Source organism: Malaya genurostris, chromosome 3, assembly GCF_030247185.1.
Source record: "Malaya genurostris strain Urasoe2022 chromosome 3, Malgen_1.1, whole genome shotgun sequence".
NCBI classification, from domain to species: Eukaryota; Metazoa; Arthropoda; class Insecta; order Diptera; family Culicidae; genus Malaya; species Malaya genurostris.
This window is the reverse complement of record NC_080572.1, coordinates 290227705-290252858: the sequence shown is the minus strand read 5'-3', so window position 1 is coordinate 290252858 and position 25154 is coordinate 290227705. Positions and strand designations below refer to the sequence as shown.

Sequence of the window (25154 nt, the reverse complement as noted above, 5' to 3'; positions counted from 1 at the left end):
GGACGCTCTCGAGTCCCTTCGAATCTCGGACAGGGCTACGGCAAGGTGATGTACTCTCTTGTATCTTGTTCAATATTGCTTTGGAAGGTGTGATTCGAAGAGCGAGGATCGACACGAGTGGCACCATCTTCCGAAAGTCCGTACAACTTTTTGGTTTCGCTGACGGTATTGATATTGTGACACGTAACCTTGGAAAGATGACGGAAACATACATTGGACTGAACACTGAAGCTAGGCGTATCGGACTGGCCATAAATGCATCAAAAACAAAATACATGAGTAGATTGCACTAACAAACTACAAACTACTCTAGATGTGATGAAACACGCCTTTTTGTTGAAGTATTTCCTACTTGGTAGCTATATCGATAATCACTTGACAGATTGTAACGAAATTTTACATTGTACATTTGTTACATTGATGCATTTTTAACGTAAATACGTCTTACTCAACTATGGGGAGTCTCTGAGAAAGTGATAAGTTTTTGATCGTGAATATCTGTTGTTTCATCTGACGTATCAACATAATGTTTGTCACATGCCATCGGAAATATGATCAGTAATTTATGATAAAATTTTCATTTGTATAACATAACCACAAACAATTCAAAACTAAATATTTCTGAAATGTTTGGTATCAACCAATAACAATAACAGGCCTTTTTCGTACCTTTAATACCTGCAAAAGCTAGGCAGTTCTAGATACAGATTCCAGTCCCAAAATCTGGCGTTCAGTTTCAAATGGAGGAGGGTGTGTGATGTATGGTATTGTGTAGCGGTGAAATGACTTAATCAGTCCGTTCATTTCAGAGTCGACCTGGAGGGATTCTTAGGCTGTGAACCATTTCGCGATTAATTTTAACTTTTGGGTTAAATCTGACACTCGAGCGGTTAATTTGATGTTGATGTTGGAAGCATGGTTATTTTTGACATATCGATGGTTATTTTCCGACACTGAAAAAAATCTTGGAATGCAAATCCTAATATTAATTCTTTAGTTGAAATTATTTCCAGTGGAAAATAAACCCAAATAACTTTCCGTCCGTTAAATTTTGAAATGGGCCGCAGTTTTAGTTAAATTTAACTACTCGACACAAAATAACCACTGAGTCAAATTTCAACCAAAAGTTAAAATTAACCACGAAATGGTTCACAGCCTAAGAATCGGCTGCGAAGTCTGTTGGAACAGAAAAGCCAAATTCCACAAAAGGAATGTAATGCCAAGACTTTGCTTCTTTTCAGAGACTCCATCATTTGGACGTCTTACTTTACTACGAGGCACCTATAAAAAAAATATAACCTCTGGAGAGCGATAAGTTTTTGATCGCGAATATCGCTTATTCTATTTAACGTATCAACATGTTTCGTTCTGAGATTCAGTTTCAGAATTCAAGACCTGATTTTTTTTTTCATTGCCAGAAGCCAAATCTAAAATTCTGTTCCTCGTCCAGAATCCAGAGATGAGGACCCGAATTTTGGAACTGTAGCCGAATTTCAGAACATGATTCTAAATCCGGATTTTTCAACGGAATCCTGGATCTGAGATCAGGATCTTGATTCTAGACGTGGACCTTGGATCTGAATTTTGAAACTGAATTCGAGAGCTGAAATCGAGGTTCAAAGCAGAATTCGGTGAAAAAAATTCCTGTCTGAAATTCAGTTTTATAATTCAGATTCAGAATTCTGAATCTGAAGTTCGGGAACTTTAGACCGAAATTCAGGAACCGAGCTCAGATCAAAAATTATGTTGTATTTCCAGATTTTAGTTCTAAATTGTATTCCAGAGTCCAGGTTCAGAGTTCTAGATCAGACTGCAAATCTAGAGTTTAATTCCTAAAATTCACTTCTACAATTTCTAGATGTGTAATTGAATTCAGGAACTAGATTCGGAAGTTTTTTTTAACTAAATTCCAGCTGAGTTGAATTCTGGGTTCGAAAACAAAAAATGGAATCCTGGACCGGAGTTCTGTAACTAAAATTCAGCTGCTTACCAGAATCCAGGTCCAGACTTCGGTGCTAGGGTTCAGGTTCAGTACTAAGTGTCAAAGTCTTGGCATTACATTCCTTTAGTGGAATTTGGCCTTTCTGTGTCAACAGACTTCTTAGCGTACAGAATCATTACATGGCTAGTACTACGATCCTACTGACACTAAGTGTCGATCCAGAATTCAAAAACTTTGTCTAGAATTCAGTTCCAAAACACAGGTTCAACGATCAGTTTAACCATTTGTAATCCAGCTCTAGAATACAGTGTCGAAGTTCAAGTTCCTCATTCGATTCACGAATCTAGCAATAATATTGAAATCAGCTCTAGGATTCGATTCAAAAGTTCGGTTTAAGAATTCCAAGTCCAGAGTTCAGACTCTTCAACATTAAAGAAACTGAACGATCCATTTTATTCGTATTCACGTCATCCGGTTATGTCTCTGACATTATCCACCCGCCATCTTATTTTCCTAGTACAGTCCTGCATTGATGTCCGACCGGCAAAGTATCCTATCAATGGGCTTAGTTTGTAGAACTGCATTTCGCCAATCACGAGTGCTAATCAAAATTCTCAAGAAATTATTTTCGAAAGTATATTTCGCGCAGATACAAGTAAATACAAGAAAGCGAACACAAAAAAATGCTACCCAAATATACGTCAACAGGTAGGACATTCCACCATACGGATGTCGCTTGTATTTTTGGAATGAAATTGGACATTTCGGAATCACAAGTAACGCACATACGACAGCGATTTTTGATTACTTCACATGCATTTTCATTGTGTTTATTTCTCTTATACCTAATTTATCTCACAATGACTCTTACAATGTTTTTTTTTGTTGTTGTTTCTGTGTAGTTATACAATTACAAAAATATAATATATATATATTGTTTGTATGTTCTGTTTTCCAAAAGTTTCACCGTACCGTACTGAGCTATACACTTGAACTTGTTTTGTGACAAAAAAAATCTTCCTCGTTGAGCCGCCCAATTTCAAAACCTTCCTCGCATTTAGATGAGAAAAGAAAAACCTCTGTGACCTCCGTTTGATTTGTAATCAGTGACGATTGTCGTCTAGGACACGCCGATCTCACCGACAGTTCGGAAAAATAATATGCCCAGTTTTCTCTTCTTTCTATTCCACACATTAAAATGATATGCAAATGTACACATTCTGTCCCGTCGCTATCTAGTACGAATACACTTTTCATTAGGCGTTCCCTCCCAAAGAGAAGAAGGAACTAGAATACTATTGACCAATATTACACTATAAAAATTACGGCGAATAGTTTGCGGTTTGTTTTTTTTGTTTCGGAAAAAAATGATACAAATATATGGATATTCACGACGACTTTTTTTGTATGTTAGAGCAAATGGTGTATAAATATATATTTATATATTACTTTAACCTTCATTTTCGTGTTTTTACTGGGGGACCTTCCATCAATCATCAGTTACAAATCTAGTAGTGTAAAACTAATAGAAATATTTTTTTTTTTTTTCAATATTTATATACTCTTTTGTTTTGCAATCATTACCTTTACACTAATATACAATATATATAAAATACATCCGCAGGTGGTTGTAATTGTTCCGCTCACAATAGTTTACGTCGGTCGGTTTCTTAGGATCAACCGTCTAGTTTAGTTTGTATGATTCGTACGATTAGACGTAACACTTTAAAAAAAAACAACATATCAACTGAACACTAAGCGGGTCTGCCAGGCGACTTGTTTTTTTTTTCGGTAGTGCGAATTTGATTCCTTTTCTGTCTGCGATAATGAAGTTATGTATCGGGAGTATTTTTTTTACTGTTATTATTATTGTTATAGTTATTTTTTAACAAATAAATGATCACATAGGCGCGGTTTCTAAAGTACTCACTAAACTGTTTCTGGTGCATTTGCCACGTACTCCATAGAACTAAAGTTCGTAATTAAAGCTATGCGTAATTTGAAAGAAAATATCACTAACGCGCTTATCAAACGGTGTTTTCTTTCAGTGAAAAATTATAAAAAGGTTAAATACTACACTATCTGCAACGAGTTCGAAATAAAATACAATTAAATGTGTTTTTGTGTGTGTTTTGTCAACATACACAACTGTTGGCACTTTCAACCATAAAACTTGGCACATCTCTACCACAGCTAACGGCCCGAGGGCTGCTGCTACGCTTCACCAACCGGTGGCGGAGGCCCTTGGATTGATTCCGTAATCAGTGTTCCTTGAAGTCGCGCTCGTTTGGCTTCACTGGTTGCTTGTTGTTCGTTGCTTGTACTGCTCTCATCAGGTTTTCGTTTTAAACTCAAAATGTTATTGTTGAGCTGTGGCTGAGGGGGAAACCCATTGAAGTCGCTACCCGAAGGAATGCCATCGTTATCGTCTTCGTCGTCTCCCTTGTTGTTGGGTCCATTCGAGCTGGAACTGTCTTCCACGTTCGATTCGTCGTTGTCATTTTCGTACATATTGTCATCACAGCTATCAGTTTCATTGCCACTCGGGCCAGCATCGGCGGCGGAGGAACCGATGGCACCCCCTGGCAGCACATTTGCCGGATCTTTCACGTTCAACCGAACAGCCAAACGTTTCAAACTGGACAACGAATTCTCACAATCGGTGGTATCGATTTCCGTCAAGTTCGTTCCGGATCGTTCGATTTCGGTGTACGTTCCGAATGGTAACTTTCCGAGGCATTCCAACTTTAGGACGTGCATTTTCGACCGCAAATGTTTAGCCAGATGACCGTGTATTCGAAAACCAACGTCACAATCCTTGCAGTAGAACGGCCGAGGATTCGAATCAGTAGCAATGCCAAACGTTGTCGTCATCGAAACCTTATTTTTATGCGTGGCAGATCTTTCGTGCTTCAGGAACAAACCCTGCGACCGGAAACTAGTGCCACACGGTTCACAACGATACTTCCGTTCCATGTAGTGAATGTTCATGTGAATTTTCAGTTGAGATATTTTCAGGAACCTTTTGTTACACACTTCACAAACCGGTCGACCTCCGTCCTCTTGGAAGTGACTTAACGATGAAAACTCCTGGGTTGGAGTTGACTTAAACCCGTCCTCGCCAACCACGACTGTCCGTGCTACGATTCCGGCAAGTTCACCCCCCGTTGCTGGAATCGTCGTTGTCGGAACCACCACAACAGGAGCTACAATCGGTGCAACGATCGGCTGGGCTGGGATCAGTTTGTTCTCGACCAGAGCTTCCTGATCGGATGCCGTGCCACTTTCACTATCCTCCCGTTTCCTTAGGGTGACCGATTTCGTCAATTTCAAATACTCGGAAGCTACACTCTTGGCGCTTTCCTTGCTGGACCCGGTAGCCGCAGCTATCGCAACCGGTTTGGCAGAATCATTCGACTTGACACTATTACTTCTGGATCTTACCGGATCAACCGGTACATCTAGTTTCAGACTTTCCGTTGGACCGTCCGTGCGTGTAACATTCGTCTCACCAGTTTCCACCATCAATGATTCCTTTTCCAGTGGAATTGCTTCACTATTGGTAGACAAAAGTTCAGTTCTGCTCGGAGGTTCGGAGTTCACAATCTGAGCGTTGGGTTCATTTTTGCCATTAAAAATTCGATAGACTTTTTCATTTGCAAATGGTTTGGGTGGAGCCGGGGGCTCAACAACGGCCTCGCAACTGATCGCATCCGCTACAGGCATAATGGCAGTACTCCGAACATCCACCACTTCTCCTTCATACTGATTATTGTTCACACTCTTCATCTGGCTCTGTTTCATTCGACTATCCTGCAGGGCTCGTTGCGTGATGTACTCCTGGAAGTATACATTATCATCGACTAGTTCCTTCCCGCTTGAAATTAGATTGTGAGTCAACGGAATTTTATCGGTGTTAGAGACTAGCGTAGTCAGTAAGTTAGCCGTTCCGGTGATGGGAGTAACCACATCCGAAACACGTACAATCACTTGCGATCTGGCACTCGATTCCGGTAGATGAGAATGCAGTAGCACATTCGAACCTTTGTTCAACAGTTGATGACTAGGATGCAGATGCGGATAGTGATGTGAATATTGTTGATACATCTGCTGTTCCAGCGATGCCGGTTCTCTGGTTTTCTTAGTTAAATCAATCGGCATCGCTCCGTCATCGTCGACGAACGGCCCATCGAAGTCTCGTTTCTTTTTGTTTATGCTCGGATCCGAATAGTACTGTTCGTGTTTTAGCAGATTGAACTCAACCTTCGGTGTATTTGCGAAAGTGATAACGCGCCGACTTGTTTGACCCGTCGAATCTACCAGAGCCGAGTGTTGCTGCTGCAGCTGCTGTGAACCATGGATCATCAAATCCGGTGAGATTGAGCCACTCGGACCGTAAACCTGATGACGCTGCGATTGCTGGTGGCCACCGTACGGACTAGGATAGCTCTTGGTCATCTGAGAACTGGTCGGTGGAGTCATCGATAGCGACAGCAAACAGTGAGCGGCCTCGTGTTCCGGCAGTCGACTTTTCGATTCGTCTGCAAAGAAGAACGATACACGTTTTCAGAAAATGAGAAAAATACTGAAAAAGTATGTTGTATTTTATATAATGTTGATTTTTCTCCCTCTCAAAATGAACATATTGTTTCACAACGAATTTTTAATGTCATTTTCGCTTGATGCCAAACCTAACCCAGTTTCCACTCTAACTGCTGTCAAACTGTTTGTTGGAGCCAGTTTTGAACCTAGTTTCAACGTTGTTGAACTGAAAATCGAGTCAGTTTCGAACCTGGTTTTTATATAAGGTTTGCTCAAACCTCCGTTGCGTAGTACGAAATCAACACAGTTTCGTAAAAAGTGCTTGTTTGATGAAACTACCCTGGATCAGTTTCAGTTTTCTCAAGCGAAAACGACATGAACCGATAAAAGGAAAACAATCGAAAACAAAGATCAATAACAAACAAGAGCTTGTTTAGTATTGGTTTTAAATTTTGCACCATGGAAATTAGCATATGCATACTAGATCTTTAAATAAAAACTGTTGATACACAGTCAGTTTATTTTTGGAAAATTTCATATCGTAGTAGGCACAAACAAAATATCTAATGACATTCGTCAACCATCTTACCGACGACACGACCTGCCACTCGTCTATCAAAACTGTATCGTAAATTTAACTACCCCTCAGTAACTGGAAATGTCAAATCGGAAACGCTAGTGAATTTTTTTAAACTGGCAGCACAAGTTGATATATTTATTGATTTTGAATAACAGTCACCATATCCTTGGTTACTGCATATCGAAGGCAAGATTAATGTAAACAAAATAAAGTTCAGATCGGTTATTATATTACGGAACATTTTAATGGATTTACCTGACTAGAGCGGAATGTAAAAATTGAGGAGTATGAGTTATGTCTTTTATAAAGCCAAGTTCAAAATTCAGGTCTTGACTTGAAACCGTTGTGTGAGAAGGAAGACATGGAAATGACCGACAACGAGCTAGTGCTCTGCGGTACCTGTATAACGTACGGTAAAATGATTTCATTGTGGAATTTCACTAGTAATCCTCGAATAGTGGCCAACAAGGTGAAATACTGTTTCTACTGCTGCGCAATCAACCGACACAAAACAATTTTGACACCGGCATATTACACCGAATCCTACTGCCCAGAAAAGCTAGCATTTGAAGTGTACGGATGAATCGCTGGAACCAGATCATTGTCCTCGTTCGTTGGTTTCATCCATAGTTTCGATTAAATTCCGAAAATCGAGTTCATTTAAATGCATTTCTGCTTAATTTGGACAAAGTTGAACACTAATAGAACTATTCCACCGCTTTCAAAACATGTTTATTTGTTTTGGGGTTCCTTGGTAACTAGTCCATAGCAATTTAAACAGTGTTGCTCGAGAAGATTATTTTTATCATTTACAAGGGGTCGCTAGATTTGTGGTAACTGGCGGTGAATCGTTAGCGAACAGTTTTAATGCTGATTTTTCTTCGGAGTGCCTGGTCGTGTCGTCGATCTTACAGTGAAATCGAATTTATTTATTTTTCCAGATGAAACCGCAAAATAATTTGTACTTCATTTAGTACTTCCAAATCGTCAAAATAGAATAAAATCGATTATATGAAATTCGTTGATTTTTTATGAAAAGTGTGAAAAGCTTTTTCAAAAATGTGTCCGAATGGTATCCTTCCCGCATACGCATGGCTGCCAGATGGCTGACTAAACGCTGCCAGTTGGAAAAATATGGTTGGGAGACATTCTGGTGACCGACTGCCTCACCGCTGCCAGATATACAACTCAAACGATACAAACGTATCCACCAGGATTTTTCCACATTGAAATCATTTGACATTTTCAACGAAGGTGAGAAGATGAAAACGCTCGGCTAACTTAGATACAGACTTTGTTTTGTCAAATTGGATTTGACAACCGTCACTGAATCAATTTTGGTAGCCGTCTGGTGGCCATGGCTGCCCAGGTAGCCAAAACGCTATGCGGGTTGTAGCCAGCATAAGGGTTATTTGAGAAAAAAAATTTCATGTCCTCGCATTATTTTTCCAAATAATTGTGAAAGATCACAAAAACACTCTTTTTTCAGAGCTATTTTTGATAACACTCGGAAAATCCACCGAATCCAGCCATTTTCACACTGCAGATAGATTTCAAAGCTGTTCCCCCCGGTGAACGACCAAAAAATTAAAGCCGGGGTAAAATAAATGATATTAATAACAATATTATTTTTCAAAGGTCTGTATGTTTTTGGTATTTGTAAACACCACTTCAATTTAATATGCTTTTCATATCAATACATAACCAAAGCGATTTGTTTCAAGATTTCATGTACAAATTCGCTAAGATGCGAGATAATATTATTTTTCACTTAGATTTGGTGTGTTTTTCCTCTGGATGTGATGTGTTTTGCTAATGAATCGAACTACATGTGTTAAACACTTCATTGGGAATGAATACAGCACAAATGTATGTGCAAAACACTTGAATCGGTCAACTCTGTTTCAATTGAAAACTATGTGACATTCACATGAAATGTATATAGAATTCAGAGGTAACGATATATCTGATCGTTTTTAAGTGCATTTCATATAAACGTAGCATGATTGCCACTAAATATCAACAGTTTTTACACTCATTTTATGAGCTAAGTATTTATTTTCATGATTTTCATGTGTTCTACAAGCAACGATAGATCGAATGCTTTGCACATGATACTAGCGTTTAAATTATTTTCAGTGTATATTACACCTCAATCCGGTTGTTTCTGCATGACGTTTTAACGCATTGCGACAGTCTGGAAATTGAAGCAAATACAAATAATAATACCCCTAGGTCCCATACAAACAGATTGCCAATGTTTGGTTCGCGGAATGAACAAGTTAGCCTAGCCCATTCCTACATTAATCCTTGACAAGTGAAAACTCCCGAAAATGTTCTCAACTGGCAACATTATTGTTACTATGGCTATGCTAGCTTTGTTGTTTCCATTTAAACAATCGTCCAAATTCAAGCCAACGAAAGATGTTTCGTTTTGAGGGCCTCCATTAAAATTGGTATTTTTATTACTAAAATTTTAAGAAATTGTTAACCTTTTTTCATTTTTAAAAACATTGCTAGATCGATAATACGCAGTTTGGACAAAATCTTGTCACCTGGTTTGTCTGTGCGTGTTGAAATTTATTGGTGATAATCAAGGTTGGCTTTTATCGTATCAAAGAACGCCCACCAGCAACTCTCTACACGATTGAATCAGTGCCATCAAAGAGAGACGGATATCATCGCAACAACAAAAACCCGGTATGGCTCATTTAAAATAGAATAGACACCAGTCCGAGAGCGAATTTCTCGCAAAGACATTTCTGAGAATCAAAGGTTAGCACGCTGCTGTGGGGATCCTCTCTGAAGCAACAAACGGTCCCATATTCTCGTTTCGCGATCCGATTCTACATAGGCAGTTGATAATTGCGATAGAATCATTTTACTATTGTCGCATGTAACCTTTATATTAGTTGTGTCTATGAATATGTCTAAGAATGCTCCACACAAGGGTTTTGAAATATTGCAACCTAGTATGAGAATCATCAAGTTGAATCATGGATTGGATTTTCTGCGATAATTGTCCACTTGCGATTCTCTCTTGGTAAATTCCAAACAGCACCAATCATCATCAGACTGTAAATTTTTTTAAGGGCCGTGAAATACTCAGAGTATGAAGTGTGAAGAGTGAAGTGAAGAAATGTAGAAAAATTCTCTCGCGGTTCATGCATTGAGAGACTCGAGTTCTTGTAGCATCTACTACCGGATTGAAAATGTTGTATACAAAATTTTGTTGCTTCTGTCAAATTTTAGGCAATCACCAACACTGGTGATAATGCAACATTGCATATAGGAATATCTACACTTTCGATAGACACAACAGAATCTAATATCTCCGGTTTCCACCGAGCTCTCTGTCCGCAGTATTAATAATTTATAAATCCTTCCGTTTTTTCAGACACAGACACCAATTAACAGTTCTAGAAGAATCATAAATTGATGCATTCTATGATTCATCAAGTCAAGCCATTTCCATTTGTGTACAAGGACAATATGGAATGACATAAATTCTTAGTCTCTAAAGCTTGCTTCAGATATAATTGGAACAAAGACAATTGCCTGTATTTCAGTTATTTATTATTGAATTCAAGATCTTTTTTTATACAAATTTAGCGTTTTCTTCATACTTTTAAGAAAAAAATACGGATTAAATTATTCGTCACGGTTTCGAAAAAATTCTCGAATTTTTCCTGTAACACGGCTCATTAGGCGGCGCACACCTTCTTCGTCCATCGTTTTAGCTAATTTATTCCACCAGGTCGTCATCTGATTGATGTCTTTGGCAACCTTTCCCTTTGCCTTGAGTCTCCTCTTCATGATTGCCCAGTATTTCTCAATAGGGCGTTACTGGGGCCAGTTGGTTTGGGTTAAGGTTTTTCGGAACAAACTGGACCCCTTTCTCTGCATACCATTCTTGAACGACCTTGCTGTAATGACAGCTTGCCAAATCTGGCCAAAACATTACGAGATGGTCGTGGGATCGAATGAACGGCAAAATTCGTTTTTGGAGACACTCTTTTTGGTATAGTTCCGATGTCATCGTCTTTTTTGTAACGAAAACTTTTGTTTTTTGCCACAGATGCAAATGCCCTGCCAAATCATAAATTTTCTTGCAAATTTGTTAACAAAAACAAATTTAAATTTGGCTGGAACATCCCCCCGAGCCGTTCGCCAAGTAAAATTTTTGACCTGGAATTTGCCAATTCTAAATGAAGCAAGCTTTAGCAACCATGAATTCGCCCAAGCATATTCAGACTGCAGAATTATCAAAGGATCTAAGTTATTCGCATTTCACTCCAATTTTTTTTACATTTATTCATTGAACTCAGTACATTGTTTGAGCCATAAAAACTGTTGGAATAACGGATGGATTCACAGTAAATCGTCAAACGGGTTTGCGAAAAACTTCAGTGAAAAGTTATATTTGTTTCTACGTTCTCCTAAAACATTGATAACCACGTAATATCTCTCGTAATAATGGTGTATCAAGTAGGCTAGGGTAAAATTACCACACAAAACACTTTGCCAAACGCTGCGCGCCAAGCAAGCGTCAAGGATCTAGTATGCATTGAGTGGAAAATTTCCAATACCATACAAAACAAATTCCTAGATTTTTTCCACTTTCCCGATGGATTTTCCTTATTATTTCTATGCTATATTGAAGGAAAAGTGGAGGCGGATAACATAAGAAAAGAATTGTGTAAATTCGGGCAGCCATTCTTGATTGATGCGCGTACATACATTTTGAAACTATGTTTTTCATATATGTATAGTGAAGATATAGATGTCAAATCATTTACTCGGGCAAAAAAAGATACCTCATCGTACTCGATGGGACAAAACTGATAACTTAGTCAAAAAAAACCGTGCATTCACTTACCACTATCATCACTGTCCTCCCCGTCGCTTTCCGATCCACTGTCCGAATCACCCGGAATAGTCGAAGTCCGTTCGCTCGAAATCGACTGCTGATCGCCCTCGATATCGATATCACCGCCGTCATCGTCCACACTGGTCGGTATCGGATTCAGTCCTAATTCGGTGCATTTTTTGAAATGGCTTTTTGATTTCATGTGCTTCGTCAGATTGCCCTTGGTTTTAAAGCTGAAAAATTAAATCAAAGCTATTAATAGCATACCAATTTCGACCAGACACACAAGGCAACTTACTGAAAACTACAGTGCTGACACGAATACGGCCGCACATCGGTGTGCGTCCGGATGTGTTTCTTCAGCATCGATGGCTTCTTGCAACGGATTCCACACTCTTTGCACACGTATTTACCGCGACCACGACCCCGAACGTACGTGTACTCCTCGGTGCTTTCGAAGCCACCGGACAGTGTTCGCTCGGAGGATTCACTTCTCGCGGGCATACTATCGTTGGAAGCACCCTTATCGTGATAACCGAATTGTAGATAACCTTGCTGCTGCTGCTGCTGCCCGACAGCAGCCGAAATGCTTTGCTTCGTAAGCTGCTGGGTGTTGCTGCCCCCGGGAGAACTCATCGGCGGTAGGGAATACGTTCCTACCGGGAAGTTAGTTTTCGCTTCCACTGTGGTCATAACGGCAAGATTGAAGGAACTCGAGTTGACCACTGCCAACGACAGAACTTGGGAAGCGATCGAATAGCGATGATCGCGCTGCTGACTACTGTCGTACAGTGACATGACGGCAACCGGTTTCAAACCCAGTGGGTGTGGCTTATTTTCCGGATGGACCTGCCAGTTACTGTACATCGACAGTTGCTTCTGGGTCTGTACGTAGAACGGTTGCGTCTTGTTGACGGTGCAGTAGAACGGTTTGGTGCTCGATTTCAGTCCAATGTTGGTGTAGGCGTGCCCATTGAAATACAACTCCCGGCAGGATTTCGAAGGACGCGGTGTTTCCGGCGATATCAACGGCATCGTGTTATGTGTCGGCGTTATGCCATGATGTCCCTTCGGCGTGAAGGTACCAGGTTTAAGCGGCAGTGAGTTTGGTCTTACGAATTTCGGCTTTGCGCTGACCGGCTGTGGCTGTCCAACCGCCGTGTCAACCGGTTCCGATTTGCATTCCGCAGCGGCCGGTGATTTAATTAGTATTTCCGATTTTGATATTAGATTTTCGAAGTTAAAATATCGGATTTCTTCTTTCTTTACCATCGGTTCCAGGGTCTCCTTTTTCCGTGGGCTCACATTGTCGGCCATTCGAGTGAAATTGAAACTTTTCTTCGATACCGCACCGTATTCCTGCTTAGCGGGTGACCAGATCTCTTTGGTGAAACCATTTTTGACGGGTGCTACAAGAGAAAACGGTTTCTTACTTCGACCAACGAGAAGCTGCTGCTCTTCACCGGTCTCGAAACGTCGATCGGTGGCAGTGGTATTGGTAGGTTTCACCACCGTCAGCAGCGATGGCGATTGTAGTTTCACCGTGGGTCCCACTACGAGATGATTGCCGGTCGAAATCGAAATCGATTGCATGATCGGATTTGGACTGGCTGATATGCGAGGGCTACATTTGGGCTCACTTTGCATCGCTACGGAATTCGGTCCAGGCATTCCCTGTACGAACGGTATCAGCTTACCACCGTGCATAATCTGTGCCGCCTGACCGGGTGCACTCTGGGGCAGTGTCAGTGGATTATATGCCGTTATTGGATTGATCGGAGGAAACTGAAATCGTGTGATCGGTTGACCAGCCGCAGGATTAGTCACTTCGACTGGCAGTTGCTGCTGGTTTGGGTAAAAATTCTGCGTTGTCATAGCAGCAGATGACAGTGTTGGGGTGATGGTAACGACCAATTTAGGAGTCGCTGGGTTCTTGATAATCACTGGCGACGAACTACGGTTTGATTCTGGCAGTTGTAGAAACGTTCCCCCCGAATGCATGCTATTCGATCGACCGGACATTCCGTAATCGTGCATTTCACTGTCCACGTCCGGTGAGAATCGTGTTACCGTACCACCGGAGGTGTACCGATGACTCGGTATTTCCCCGTTACGATGGATAATTTCAACATTTCCTCCAAACAGTTGCAAACTGGGATGTTGAACCGTTCTCAGCGACAAATGATGGTCGTCCCCGGTAACGACCAGAGCTCTTTTATGTGCTGGCGGCGGATGTAGTGCATTGTCAGTGGACTCCGCTGGAGCTGATCTACCGAATCCTTCCGCTTTATTACTCTGGAAATCGACCAATCTCGTATTGCCTAACAGAGGGCCTGGAGATGGCAATGGATTTTGTACCACATCGACAATTTTGGCTATGGTCGGTATCGGAGTATCCAACGACGGCGGGTTGCTGTTGGCTATGGTAGGATTCGGACCTGCTACATCCGATAGTAGCGATATGTGTTCAGGTCGCGATCGGGGCAACCTCAGTTGGGATTTCGCCAATTTGGACAGTGTCGATGGATTCCGCGGTGGTGGATTAAGCGATACTCTGGCAAGCGTTTTCAGACTTGTTGGATTGTACGACTTCGATCGCATGAGATAGGACGACGGAGATCCAACGGGACTGATGGGAGCACTGGATGACGGACTGTTCAAATTGCTGGCATTCCCCTGGCAGTAGCAAATCGTGTGATATTTCAAGATCTCGGCGTTACGAAAACTGATGTTGCACGATTTGCAGGTGAACAAATTTTCCATATTCTCATTTTCCGGATTCTGCACAACTCCGAACCCGCGCGAATTGAGCAGCAAATCCTTGATGATGGAACGTTCCGGGTTCTGCGGGTGATCAGTAACCGTTACCTGCTGCTGTTGCTGTTGCTGTGATGGATGCGGTTGAACTTGTTGTGGTGCCACGGGTACTGGTTGTGGGACCACGTTGGTTTGCTGCGAAGAATATTGCACCGATGACGATGGTGACTGCTCTCGGCTGTACAATGTTCCACTGCTTCGCTTACGAGGAAGCTCCATTTCTACTACTACGGGTTCGTTCGGAACCGGTTTGCAAAGGTTCAACGGTTGCTGGTATTGCACTTGAAGCTGATGATGCTGCACCGGCTGCTGTTCATTCCCATTAGGAACTCGTACCACCATCTGTACCGCATGGTGAGTTTGTGCCCCGTAAGGAACTGCTTGGTTTACTACGGCTACGGCCGATTTTCCAGTTACGATTGGTTTATTCGAAACGGTTATCACATTGTGTTCGCTAGGAGCAGTATTGGCGTACAATTGGACCGCTGGAAGCTGTAACAGCTCTTCGCTGTTTCGTTTCTGTAACAGGGCGCTAGCTAGTTTGGAACTATTACTGCCTGATCCGGAATCCTGCCCGGGATGGGCGGGATTCGAACTACCGCTAACCGAAATACCGCGGGTTATGCCGGTGATTTTATGATACTTTTTCTGGAGCGGCGGTTCCACCACTTCCACGATGGCCTCGTTGTCTGATATCAGTTTCGAGATGTGCTGCTCGAGTGATTCCACATTTTGACCGTTCTAAAAAATAAAAAGACACATTAAAACGATGTCATTCACAGAAGTGGTTTTGGGAAAACCTACGAAATAGTGTGGAGTTGGTGGAGCCGAATGGCTAACGTTCAGGTTCGTAGTGCTGCTGCTCGTACTGCTAGGCGTCGAAGAAGGAAGCTTGTTGGCCAGTTTGGCGTCGAATTTAGCGTACAGGGCCGCATTGTGAAACTTTGGTTTGTACGGTTTCTCAACCAGCAGCTGTGGCGAATGCATTCGGTCATCCATCGGAGAGCCTCGCGTGATCTGCAACAAGGAAATTTCCGAACCACTGTTGCTCAGTTCCTTATCTTCTATATCCGATCCACCGAGGGACCCGTCCTCGTCGATTACTGGGCCAATATCCTCCCCTTGACTCTTGGATGCGTGAGCTCGGGATCTGGAATGGAAAGATATTTCAAAATATAATTAAAAATAGCAAAGATTGATTAATGCGAAACAAGTAGTAGAGCCCAAACTTCTTTATCCGTAGAATTGCTCTGCAAATAAGCCTCTTTGGAAAGCGGAAAGCCATATTCTGAAATCTTCCAAAATCTTCTAAAATCTTCCGAAATTTTCTAAAATCTTCTGAAATCTTTTGAAGTCTTCTGAAATCTTCTGAAATTTTCTTAAATTTACTGAAATCTTTTGAAATCTTCTGAGATTTTTTGCAATCTTCAGAAATTTTCTGAAATCATCCGATATTTTCTAAAATCTCTTAAAATCTGAAATCTTCCTAAAGTTTCTTAAATCTTCCGAAATCATCTGATATCTTCTAAAATATTATGAACTCTTCTGAAATCTTCCGAAATCATCTGAAATCATAAAAAAAATTTTGAAATCTTCTAAAATCTTATGAAATTTTCTAAAATCTTCAGAAATCTTATAAACTCTTTTGAAATTTTCTTAAATTTGCTGAAATCTTTTGAAATCTTCTGAAATCTTCTAAGATTTTCTGCAATCTTCTGAAATTTTCTGAAATCATCCGATATTTTCTAAAATCTCTTAAAATCTGAAATCTTCTTAAAGTTTCTGAAATCTTCTGAAATCTTCCGAAATCATCTGAAATCATTAAAAAATTTTTGAGATCTTCTAAAATCTTCTGAAATTCTCTGAAATATTCTGAAAGCTTCTGAAGTCTTTTGAAATCTTCTAAAATTTTCTGAAATCTTCTGAAATTTTCTACAATTTTATGAAATTTTCTAAAATCTTATGAAATTTTCTAAAATCTTCTGAAATCTTAATAACTTTTCTGAAATTTTCTTAAATTTACTGAAATCTTTTGAAATTTTCGGAAATCATCCGACATTTTCTGAAATCTTCTAAAATCTTATGAACTCTTCTGAAATCTTTCGAAATCATCTGAAATCATTAAAAATCTTTTGAAATCCTCTAAAATCTTCGGAAATTCTCTGATATCTTCTAAAATTTTCTAAAATGTTGTGAAATTTTCTAAAATCTTATGAATTTTTCTAAAATCTTATGAAATTTTCTAAAATCTTCTGAAATCTTAAGAACTCTTCTGAAATTTTCTTAAATTTACTGAAATCTTTTGAAATCTTCTGATACCTTCTGAGATTTGCAATCTTTTTAAATTTTCTGAAATCATCCGACAATTTTTTAAAATCTCTTGAAATCTGAAATCTCCTTAAAGTTTCTGAAATCTTCCGAAATCATCTGAAAGCTTCTAAAATCTTATGAACGCTTCTGAAATTTTCCGAAATCATCTGAAATCATTAAAAATATTTTGAAATCTTCTAAAATCTTCTGAAATTCTCTCAAATCTTCTGAAATCTTCTGAAGTCTTTTGAAATCTTCTAAAATCTTCTGAAATCTTCTGAAATTTCCTAAAATCTAATGAAATTTTCTAATATCTTATGAAATTTTCTAAAATCTTCTGAAACCTGAAATCTGAAATCAGGTTCAGAATTCAGTTTCAGAATTTAGCATACAAATTGAGTTTTAGAATTCAGTCCTAGCTTTTAGCTCCAAAATTCGGTTCCATAATTTCAGAATAAGAATTCAGATCCTTCAATACCAAAAAATTGAACCATCTATTTTATTCGTATTCACGTCATCCGGTCATGTTTCGTACATTCCACACCCGCATCTCTCGTGGAATACCAGGAAAATATCAAGAAAGTGCAAGTTCTTCATAATGAACTCTCCGCTGGTTTGTAGCCAGTTTTATTTCCAAATAGCCCAACTAGTTTGTCTTCTATGAGAAATCCTTCTACAATTGATCTGGTTCTAGCTAATCAATTAAAAAATGTGTAGTGTACTATTACTCGAACAGACTTTGATTCAGATAACCTACCAATAAAATACGGGGTTTCAATGAGAGCAATATTTTTTTTTTCAATTAGTTCTAACAACACCGTAGAGCAAATTCAGCAGCTGGAAGTTTTATATGGGCAATCTATAGTAGAACTTAAACTGAAACAAACGTATCCCCAGCCAGCCGTACTAGTTTTATTTATTCGAACAGTTCTTCTATCAAATTTTAAACTGGTATACACTGCCATTTTATTTTTTTGTATTTTTGAAACACGAGTAAAACGGGGCTGCCAGTTTTTCTAGTTATAATTTTCAGATTCAAATTTTAAAACTAACATAAATTATACATCTAGAACTGGAGCACTCCTGAACATGCCCTGAGAGCTAATCGGCTAGGATACAGAGCTCATACCGAAAGAAATGTAAACCAGAACAGAAATTGTTTAGGAAAATATCGATACGGAAATATATTATTTAAATCATTACATGACTTAAGTTAGGAGTCCATCAATTCCCAAAACTCAAACTAAATTTGTAGGATAAATTATTAGGGCTAGTAATATTTTTACCGGATTTCCCGGTCACTTGCCACCCTGTATTTTCTATACAAAAAAAACAAAACTTGTAATACATTTTTATGTTGAATTATAACACTAATTAATCGTATCTGTTCACAAGTTTGTTAACAAATTATTTTCCTAAACCGATTAGGCTAGATGTGTATGACGCAACATTGAGGTGAATATTTATCGTGTAATCTCAATGAAAAAACTTAAACGAAGTAATTCAGCACAATAATTTTTACAATTCACAATCGCATTTACCAGAGGGCATGAATAAATGGTATTCTAATCACATCAGCTGGACTAAACCTCCTAAACTGGACTAAACCTCCTAGTTGTGTGATAATTCCTTTCTCTTGTCATTTAAATAGTCTCATTAAAATATTTATGAGATTCTATTCTCGTCCATTAGTATTGGAAGCTTATCTAGTAACCTATACGGATAAAAATCCGTTGTCGGTGCCATGATTAAAAATCATGAAATCATGAGGCTGCAGACTTACACACTAAGGTCTTCTTTACGCGTTTTTTACGCGGCTTTTCTTACACGGATTTACGCTGTTTTTTACTTACGAAACGTTGAGATCTGGTGACATTTCACATAAAAAAATCTATTTCGGAAATCTGAGAAGTCCCAAAATACAAGTTTTCAAGTTTCAATTTCCAGATTTTGTTTTCCATTCCCGTTTAGAGCTTCCTTTTTCAAGTTTTCAGTTTCATAGTTTCGAATTTCAGTTTACTATTTCCAGTTTACTATTTTATGGAATTCCAAATTCGTAGAGAAAAGTCCAAGTTCTAGTTTCCAGCTTTCAACTTGCTGTATCAAATTACCTGTTTTCAATTTGGTTTTGATGGTTTCCAGTTTCGTACTTCCGAATTCCTGTTATCAGTTTCCTTATTATAGATTCCAATGTCTAGTTTCCTGTTCTTTTTCGGTAGTTTTTAGTTTTACAGTTTCGAGTTTCGAGCTTTCAACTTTCAACCATTTACCAATATTCGGTTTCTATTTTGTTGTAACCAAAATTATAATTTCCAGTTTTCAGAATTCTTTTTCTGGTATCTAAATTTTCATTCCCAGGTAAGAACTTCTAAATACCAGATTCCAGTATCCTATATTTCTTTATCCAATAGCAATTTTTTAGGTTTCCTATTTGGATATTCTTAATTTCAGCTTCCTGTCGTCACTCCTAGTTCCTAGTTTCAAACTTTCAAATTCCAGTTTCCAATTATTAATTTCAAAAGTCCGGGTTGTTCAGATTTGGACTTCCAATTTTCTATTTCCGAAATCTTATCTCCAGTTTTCGTTTTTTTTTCAAGTTTTGTTTTTCAAGTTTCAACCTTCAAAATTTCAATCTTTAATTAACAAAATTTTAAATCTAGTATCAGAATCCGACCTTTCCATTCCAATCCCAGTTCCCAGCTCACTATTTAAGGATTCCAGGTTTCATTTTTCCATTTCATTCTGGTGTTAGTTTCTACAGGGTGATTTTTTAAGAGCTTGAGAACTTTTTTAAACAATAAAACGCATAAAATTTGCAAAATCTCATCGGTTCTTTATTTTAAACGTTAGATTGGTACATGACATTTACTTTTTGAAGATAATTTCATTTAAATGTTGACCGCGGCTGCGTCTTAGGTGGTCCATTCGGAAAATCCGCTTTTTTATCGACAAATTTTGTTCAGCGATGAGGCTCATTTCTGGTTGAATGGCTACGTAAATAAGCAAAATTGCCGCATTTGGAGTGAAGAGCAACCAGAAGCCGTTCAAGAACTGCCCATGCATCCCGAAAAATGCACTGTTTGGTGTGGTTTGTACGCTGGTGGAATCATTGGACCGTATTTTTTCAAAGATGCTGTTGGACGCAACGTTACAGTGAATGGCGATCGCTATCGTTCGATGCTAACAAACTTTTTGTTGCCAAAAATGGAAGAACTGAACTTGGTAGACATGTGGTTTCAACAAGATGGCGCTACATGCCACACAGCTCGCGATTCTATGGCCATTTTGAGGGAAAACTTCGGAGAACAATTCATCTCAAGAAATGGACCGGTAAGTTGGCCACCAAGATCATGCGATTTGACGCCTTTAGACTATTTTTTGTGGGGCTACGTCAAGTCTAAAGTCTACAGAAATAAGCCAGTAACTATTCCAGCTTTGGAAGACAACATTTCCGAAGAAATTCGGGCTATTCCGGCCGAAATGCTCGAAAAAGTTGCCCAAAATTGGACTTTCCGAATGGACCACCTAAGACGCAGCCGCGGTCAACATTTAAATGAAATTATCTTCAAAAAGTAAATGTCATGTACCAATCTAACGTTTAAAATAAAGAACCGATGAGATTTTGCAAATTTTATGCGTTTTATTGTTTAAAAAAGTTCTCAAGCTCTTAAAAAATCACCCTATAGATTCCATTTTCCATTTTCATTGTTTTCTTTTCAGTTTCCAGTTCCGCACTTACAAATCCCAATTACTGATTCCAATTCCCAATTTCCGAAAGTTTTGTTTTCTGTTTTCCCCTTTTCTAGTTAACTTTTTCCAGAATTTCAGATTTTAACTTCCAAGTTCCAGTTTCCGCTTTTCAATTTTCAGTTTTTGTTACTAATTTACAATGTTTAGAATTTCCAAATCCCAGTTTCTTTTTTCCAGCTTTCAGTTTGAAACTTTGAAAAATCAGTTTACGATTTTAGTTTATTTATGCTCAAATCACAGCATGCTGTGCGTTTGGCTGTCAGCTTTCGTTTGTTTACTTGTTTGTGCGGTTGAAATTCTGCGTTCTCCAAATGTCGCGGATTGAAAAGGAAGTGAAAATTAAGATTCTGGACACATGGCTAAGTGAGAAGGGTATTACTATGCGAAAATCCGCGAAGCGGTTTTGAATTCATCATGCCAGTGTTAAAACCACCATTAATAAGTTTGGGGAACACTATTATTTAGATGAGCTATTAGGAAGAGGCAGAAAACCCGGTTCTTCCAACCAGAAACTGAACCAGAAAGTCTAATCATGAAGAACAAATCAATATCAATAAGTGATTTGGCCAAAAAAGCAGGAACGAGTGTCGAAATGATCCAGCGTATCAAGAGGCGAAATCACCTGAAGACCTACAAGAAGCGGAAAATCTTGAAACAAAGTGTAGAACAGAAGAAACGAGCAGCAACAAGGGCCCGGAAATTGTATTCGCGTCTTTTGCAGTGCGTTTTGATGGACGATGAGACTTATGTGAAGGAGGATTCGAAAACCCTTCCAGATCCACAATACTTTACTGTCGTCGTTGGGGAGGATGTGAGCGATGCGGACAGGTCGATTCAAGTGGAGCAATTCAGTCGAAAGGTACTGGTATGGCAAGCAATATGTTCCTGTGGTTTGAAGTCAACCATTTTTTACGCTACCGGAACTATAAATGCAGAAATCTATCGATCTGAGTGTCTCCAGAAGAGATTGCTGCCTTCATATAAGAAGCATAGTACACCTCCACTGTTTTGGCTGGATTTAGCATCGGCTCACTATGCCAAAACCACTCTCAATTGGCTTGCGGAAAAGTGTATAAATTTCGTCGAGAAAAATAGCAATCCACCAAAATCCCCTAACGTTACTGGGCAATCTTGAAGAGGGTCTTCAAGAAGACTGGTAAGGCAGCTGGGAACATAGAGGAGTTCAAAAAAATTTGGGCTCAAGCGTCCAAAAAACGCAATGCAACACTTGTCTGGAACTTGTTGAATAGCGTTCAATCAAAAGTTCGAAAATTCGTGAGTGAATAACTTAAATTTCATCCGGTTTTCATCATGCTCAAGTTTAACCTCGTACAATAAAGGATCAATTTTTAGTTTGAATAAAATAACGTTTTTTATCATAATTTGAAAGAAAAAATTATGGATAGCTTATTTTCGATACACTCCTTAAAGTTCGGGTTTTTCAGATTTGGGCTACCAAAATTAAATTTTCAATAACTAATTTCCATTTTTCGTTTCTCCAGGTTCTTGTTTCGAACCTTAAAATTCAAAGTTTCCAGTTTAATTTTTTTCTGTTCAGCTTTGCACAGTTTTGCACTTACAAATCTCAGTTACCAGTTTTCAGTTTCGAATTTCAATTCCATTTCCCGGAACCAGGTTTTTTTGTTTTGCCATTTCTAGTTAACTTTTTCCAGGAATTTTAGTTTTTCAGATTTAAACATATAAGATCCAGTTTCCGATATTCAATTTTCAGTTTCCAATTTGCTACCTTACAGCTATGGGTCTCCGAGGCTCTGTTCGAAGGTAATTTTTTTCTCGCATTTCTTTTACCTTTCTATAGAGAAAAATCGCTGGTCCATAGCTGATAATTGAGTAAATAATGACAATATTTCACACTAAACTACATCCTGAAGCGCAATCAAACATGAAGTCCTACGTCAAATAAAATACAACAACGTGAAAAAAATCACTCACCGGCAGTGTTTGTACAGGTTGCTTTTGGTTTTAAATGCAATACCGCACGGATCGCACCGGAACGGGCGCTCGTTGGTGTGGCGTCGAATGTGCTTCTGCAGGACCGACGGTTTGCTACAGAGCATCTGACAGAACGGGCACACATACCGGCCCGGTGTGGCCGTATTGATCGGGTTAGCAGCGGCCGCCGAAGCCAGACACAGTGCGGTGTCACTCGGGACGACGCTCAGTAGTTCCCCGGTCACCGGCAACTGGGAACAGTTCTCGTAGCCAACCGAGTCAACCGAGGCGGTGGTGGTCTTCGGCGTTGATAACGTTGCACTGCTGTTCGTGCTGTTGTTGCTCAGAGAGCATTGGGTTTTCTCGTTCAAATCACAGCTTGTGTTGATAGCACTGTTATTATTTACAATGGGATAGTACGAAACGTGGCTTTCTTCGTTCTCTCTCGAAATATGGTTGTTGCTGATAAAACTATTACTGCGGCTAATGTTGTTAGCGCGATTCAAGGAAGCACCGTTACTGTGTTCGCTACTCAAAGAGGTTAATTGGGGGCGACTGTAGCACTCATCGACTGTTGGTTGTCCTGGACGAATACGGTCGGTGTTTGGTCGGTATGAGTGAACTAAATCACCCTCGTTGGCACATGCAGTCGTTTGACTTTGTTGTTGTTGCTGTTGCTGCTGCTGCAACCGCTGGACTGGTTCGTAGCTTAGCACTGTGGACTGCGAGTTTGGCAGTCGTTCGGCGGGGAAACCGTATGCACTTGCTGTAATAGTTATAGTACTACTACCACCAGCTGACGTCGTACTAAAGAAACTACTATTGGCACCCGCCGCCACTGATGTAACGAGTTTCGATTCACTGCCACTATCGCTGTTCGGTGTGGCACTCGCGATTCGTTTGAATTTTTTATGCAGGTACTTTAAATCAGAAGAATTCGTCGTCGCGTTGGACGAATAAACACTGAACGAGGTTTGCTGTTGTTGTTGGGTTGTTGGTGCAGATTGCAGCGGTGGTTGTGACGGCAGCGTCGGCGGCGGTGGCGGTTGCGATTGGTGCTGCGAATGATGCAGAATGCTATTTTCCGCGCTGACTTTGCTCTCCGATGTTTTCACACTCGACTGTTTACTGTACGGTTGACTCACTGACGTCGTTTTACTTTCATTACAGCTGCTCGTTATTTCCATAGCGGGCGGAAGTTCTCCACCCGGATCATCTGCAAGCGACAAGAGAAAAACAAAAATCATATGAAATAAACCTGTTCGACAAGTAAAATATAGATTTAATCTCTTGAAACGCGCCCGGTATCGCCCACGGATCAATCGAATCCGAAGAAGTCCCCCCTCGCCACTACTACTACTGTTGGAAGCGCAATATCGGAAACTCGGTGACGAAAACAAACATTCCTCGACGTGGTGGCGGTGGTTGCTGCGGTAACCAGCAACGACCAACAGCAGGAAGCCAATAGACAGTGCGCGCGACTGAATTCGCGTTTTGCTCAGTAGGTGTTGATCGTGGCAATTGTAGTCGCGGGCTAGCTAATGCACCGCGCTATACTGCCGTACAGACGGTGAAAGGGAAGGAGGTGGAAATTTGACGATCGAAAAAAAACACTACACAACACTTGACTACTGCCGCCGCGGTCAAGCGCAATGATGCCAGATTTTTGGGTGGAAAAAAAATTAACGTTAAAAATTAAAATGTATGTTCTCAATGAAGTAAAATAAATGAATATGAAATTTTATTAGATTTTCAAACGGTAGCGAAAATCGTTAACATATCGTGAACTTTTTTCGTAGCACTTTTACTAAACATGGTGGAAAACAACTTAGGATTGAAAGTAAGATTACGATCCGATGTTTGCTTGAGGAGCTACTATGAAACTCACATTACAAAGTAGAAATATCTTTTATATGATTTATTATTTTATTCTTGGATTCGATCAAAGACAATTAAAAATATGGATGGATTCGACTCAGCACAACCATCTTTGTGGAATCTAGGTTCTTAAGCGTAAATGGATATCGATAGCGAAGGTGGATGTTTGGACGTTTGTTTGATCATTAATCATTAGAACCTACAAACTGAAGTAAGCCTCAATTTGCAATTCGTTGTATGTTTGGCAAAAATCAGTAATGTGCTCATTCTTGTCACTTGGGATGGAATGTAGAAAACCCAGTCGAGTTTTGTACACGTTTTCTACGTAGAACACATATGGTATAATCGTCGGTATAATACATAATCAGAAATAAATAAAATACATAATGATTCTGGATTAAATGCAATAGAGTTTTAAAAATACAAAACGTTTGGTTTTTTCATGAATATAATTCATTTGTATTTTTTGTGATAAAATGGTAAAAGTTTACGTATAAAAATATGTTTTAGTT

The 25154-nt window shown here is 39.5% G+C and overlaps 1 protein-coding gene across 3 annotated transcripts in view; it reads right to left on the bottom strand.

Moving 5' to 3' along the window:
• Positions 1 to 2739: 2739 nt before the first annotated feature.
• Positions 2740 to 25154, bottom strand: part of LOC131439324 (transcription factor HIVEP3) — a 95126-nt gene continuing 72711 nt past the window's right edge. For all 3 annotated transcript variants that reach the window (XM_058610213.1, XM_058610215.1, XM_058610214.1), the window contains 5 exons: positions 22765 to 23980; positions 15556 to 15901; positions 12233 to 15492; positions 11944 to 12167; positions 2740 to 6483 (listed from right to left, as the gene is read on the bottom strand). In XM_058610213.1, coding sequence (XP_058466196.1) covers positions 4157 to 6483; positions 11944 to 12167; positions 12233 to 15492; positions 15556 to 15901; positions 22765 to 23980 — 7373 coding nt within the window. In that variant the 3' untranslated portion in view covers positions 2740 to 4156. The remainder of the gene's footprint in view (positions 6484 to 11943; positions 12168 to 12232; positions 15493 to 15555; positions 15902 to 22764; positions 23981 to 25154) is intronic.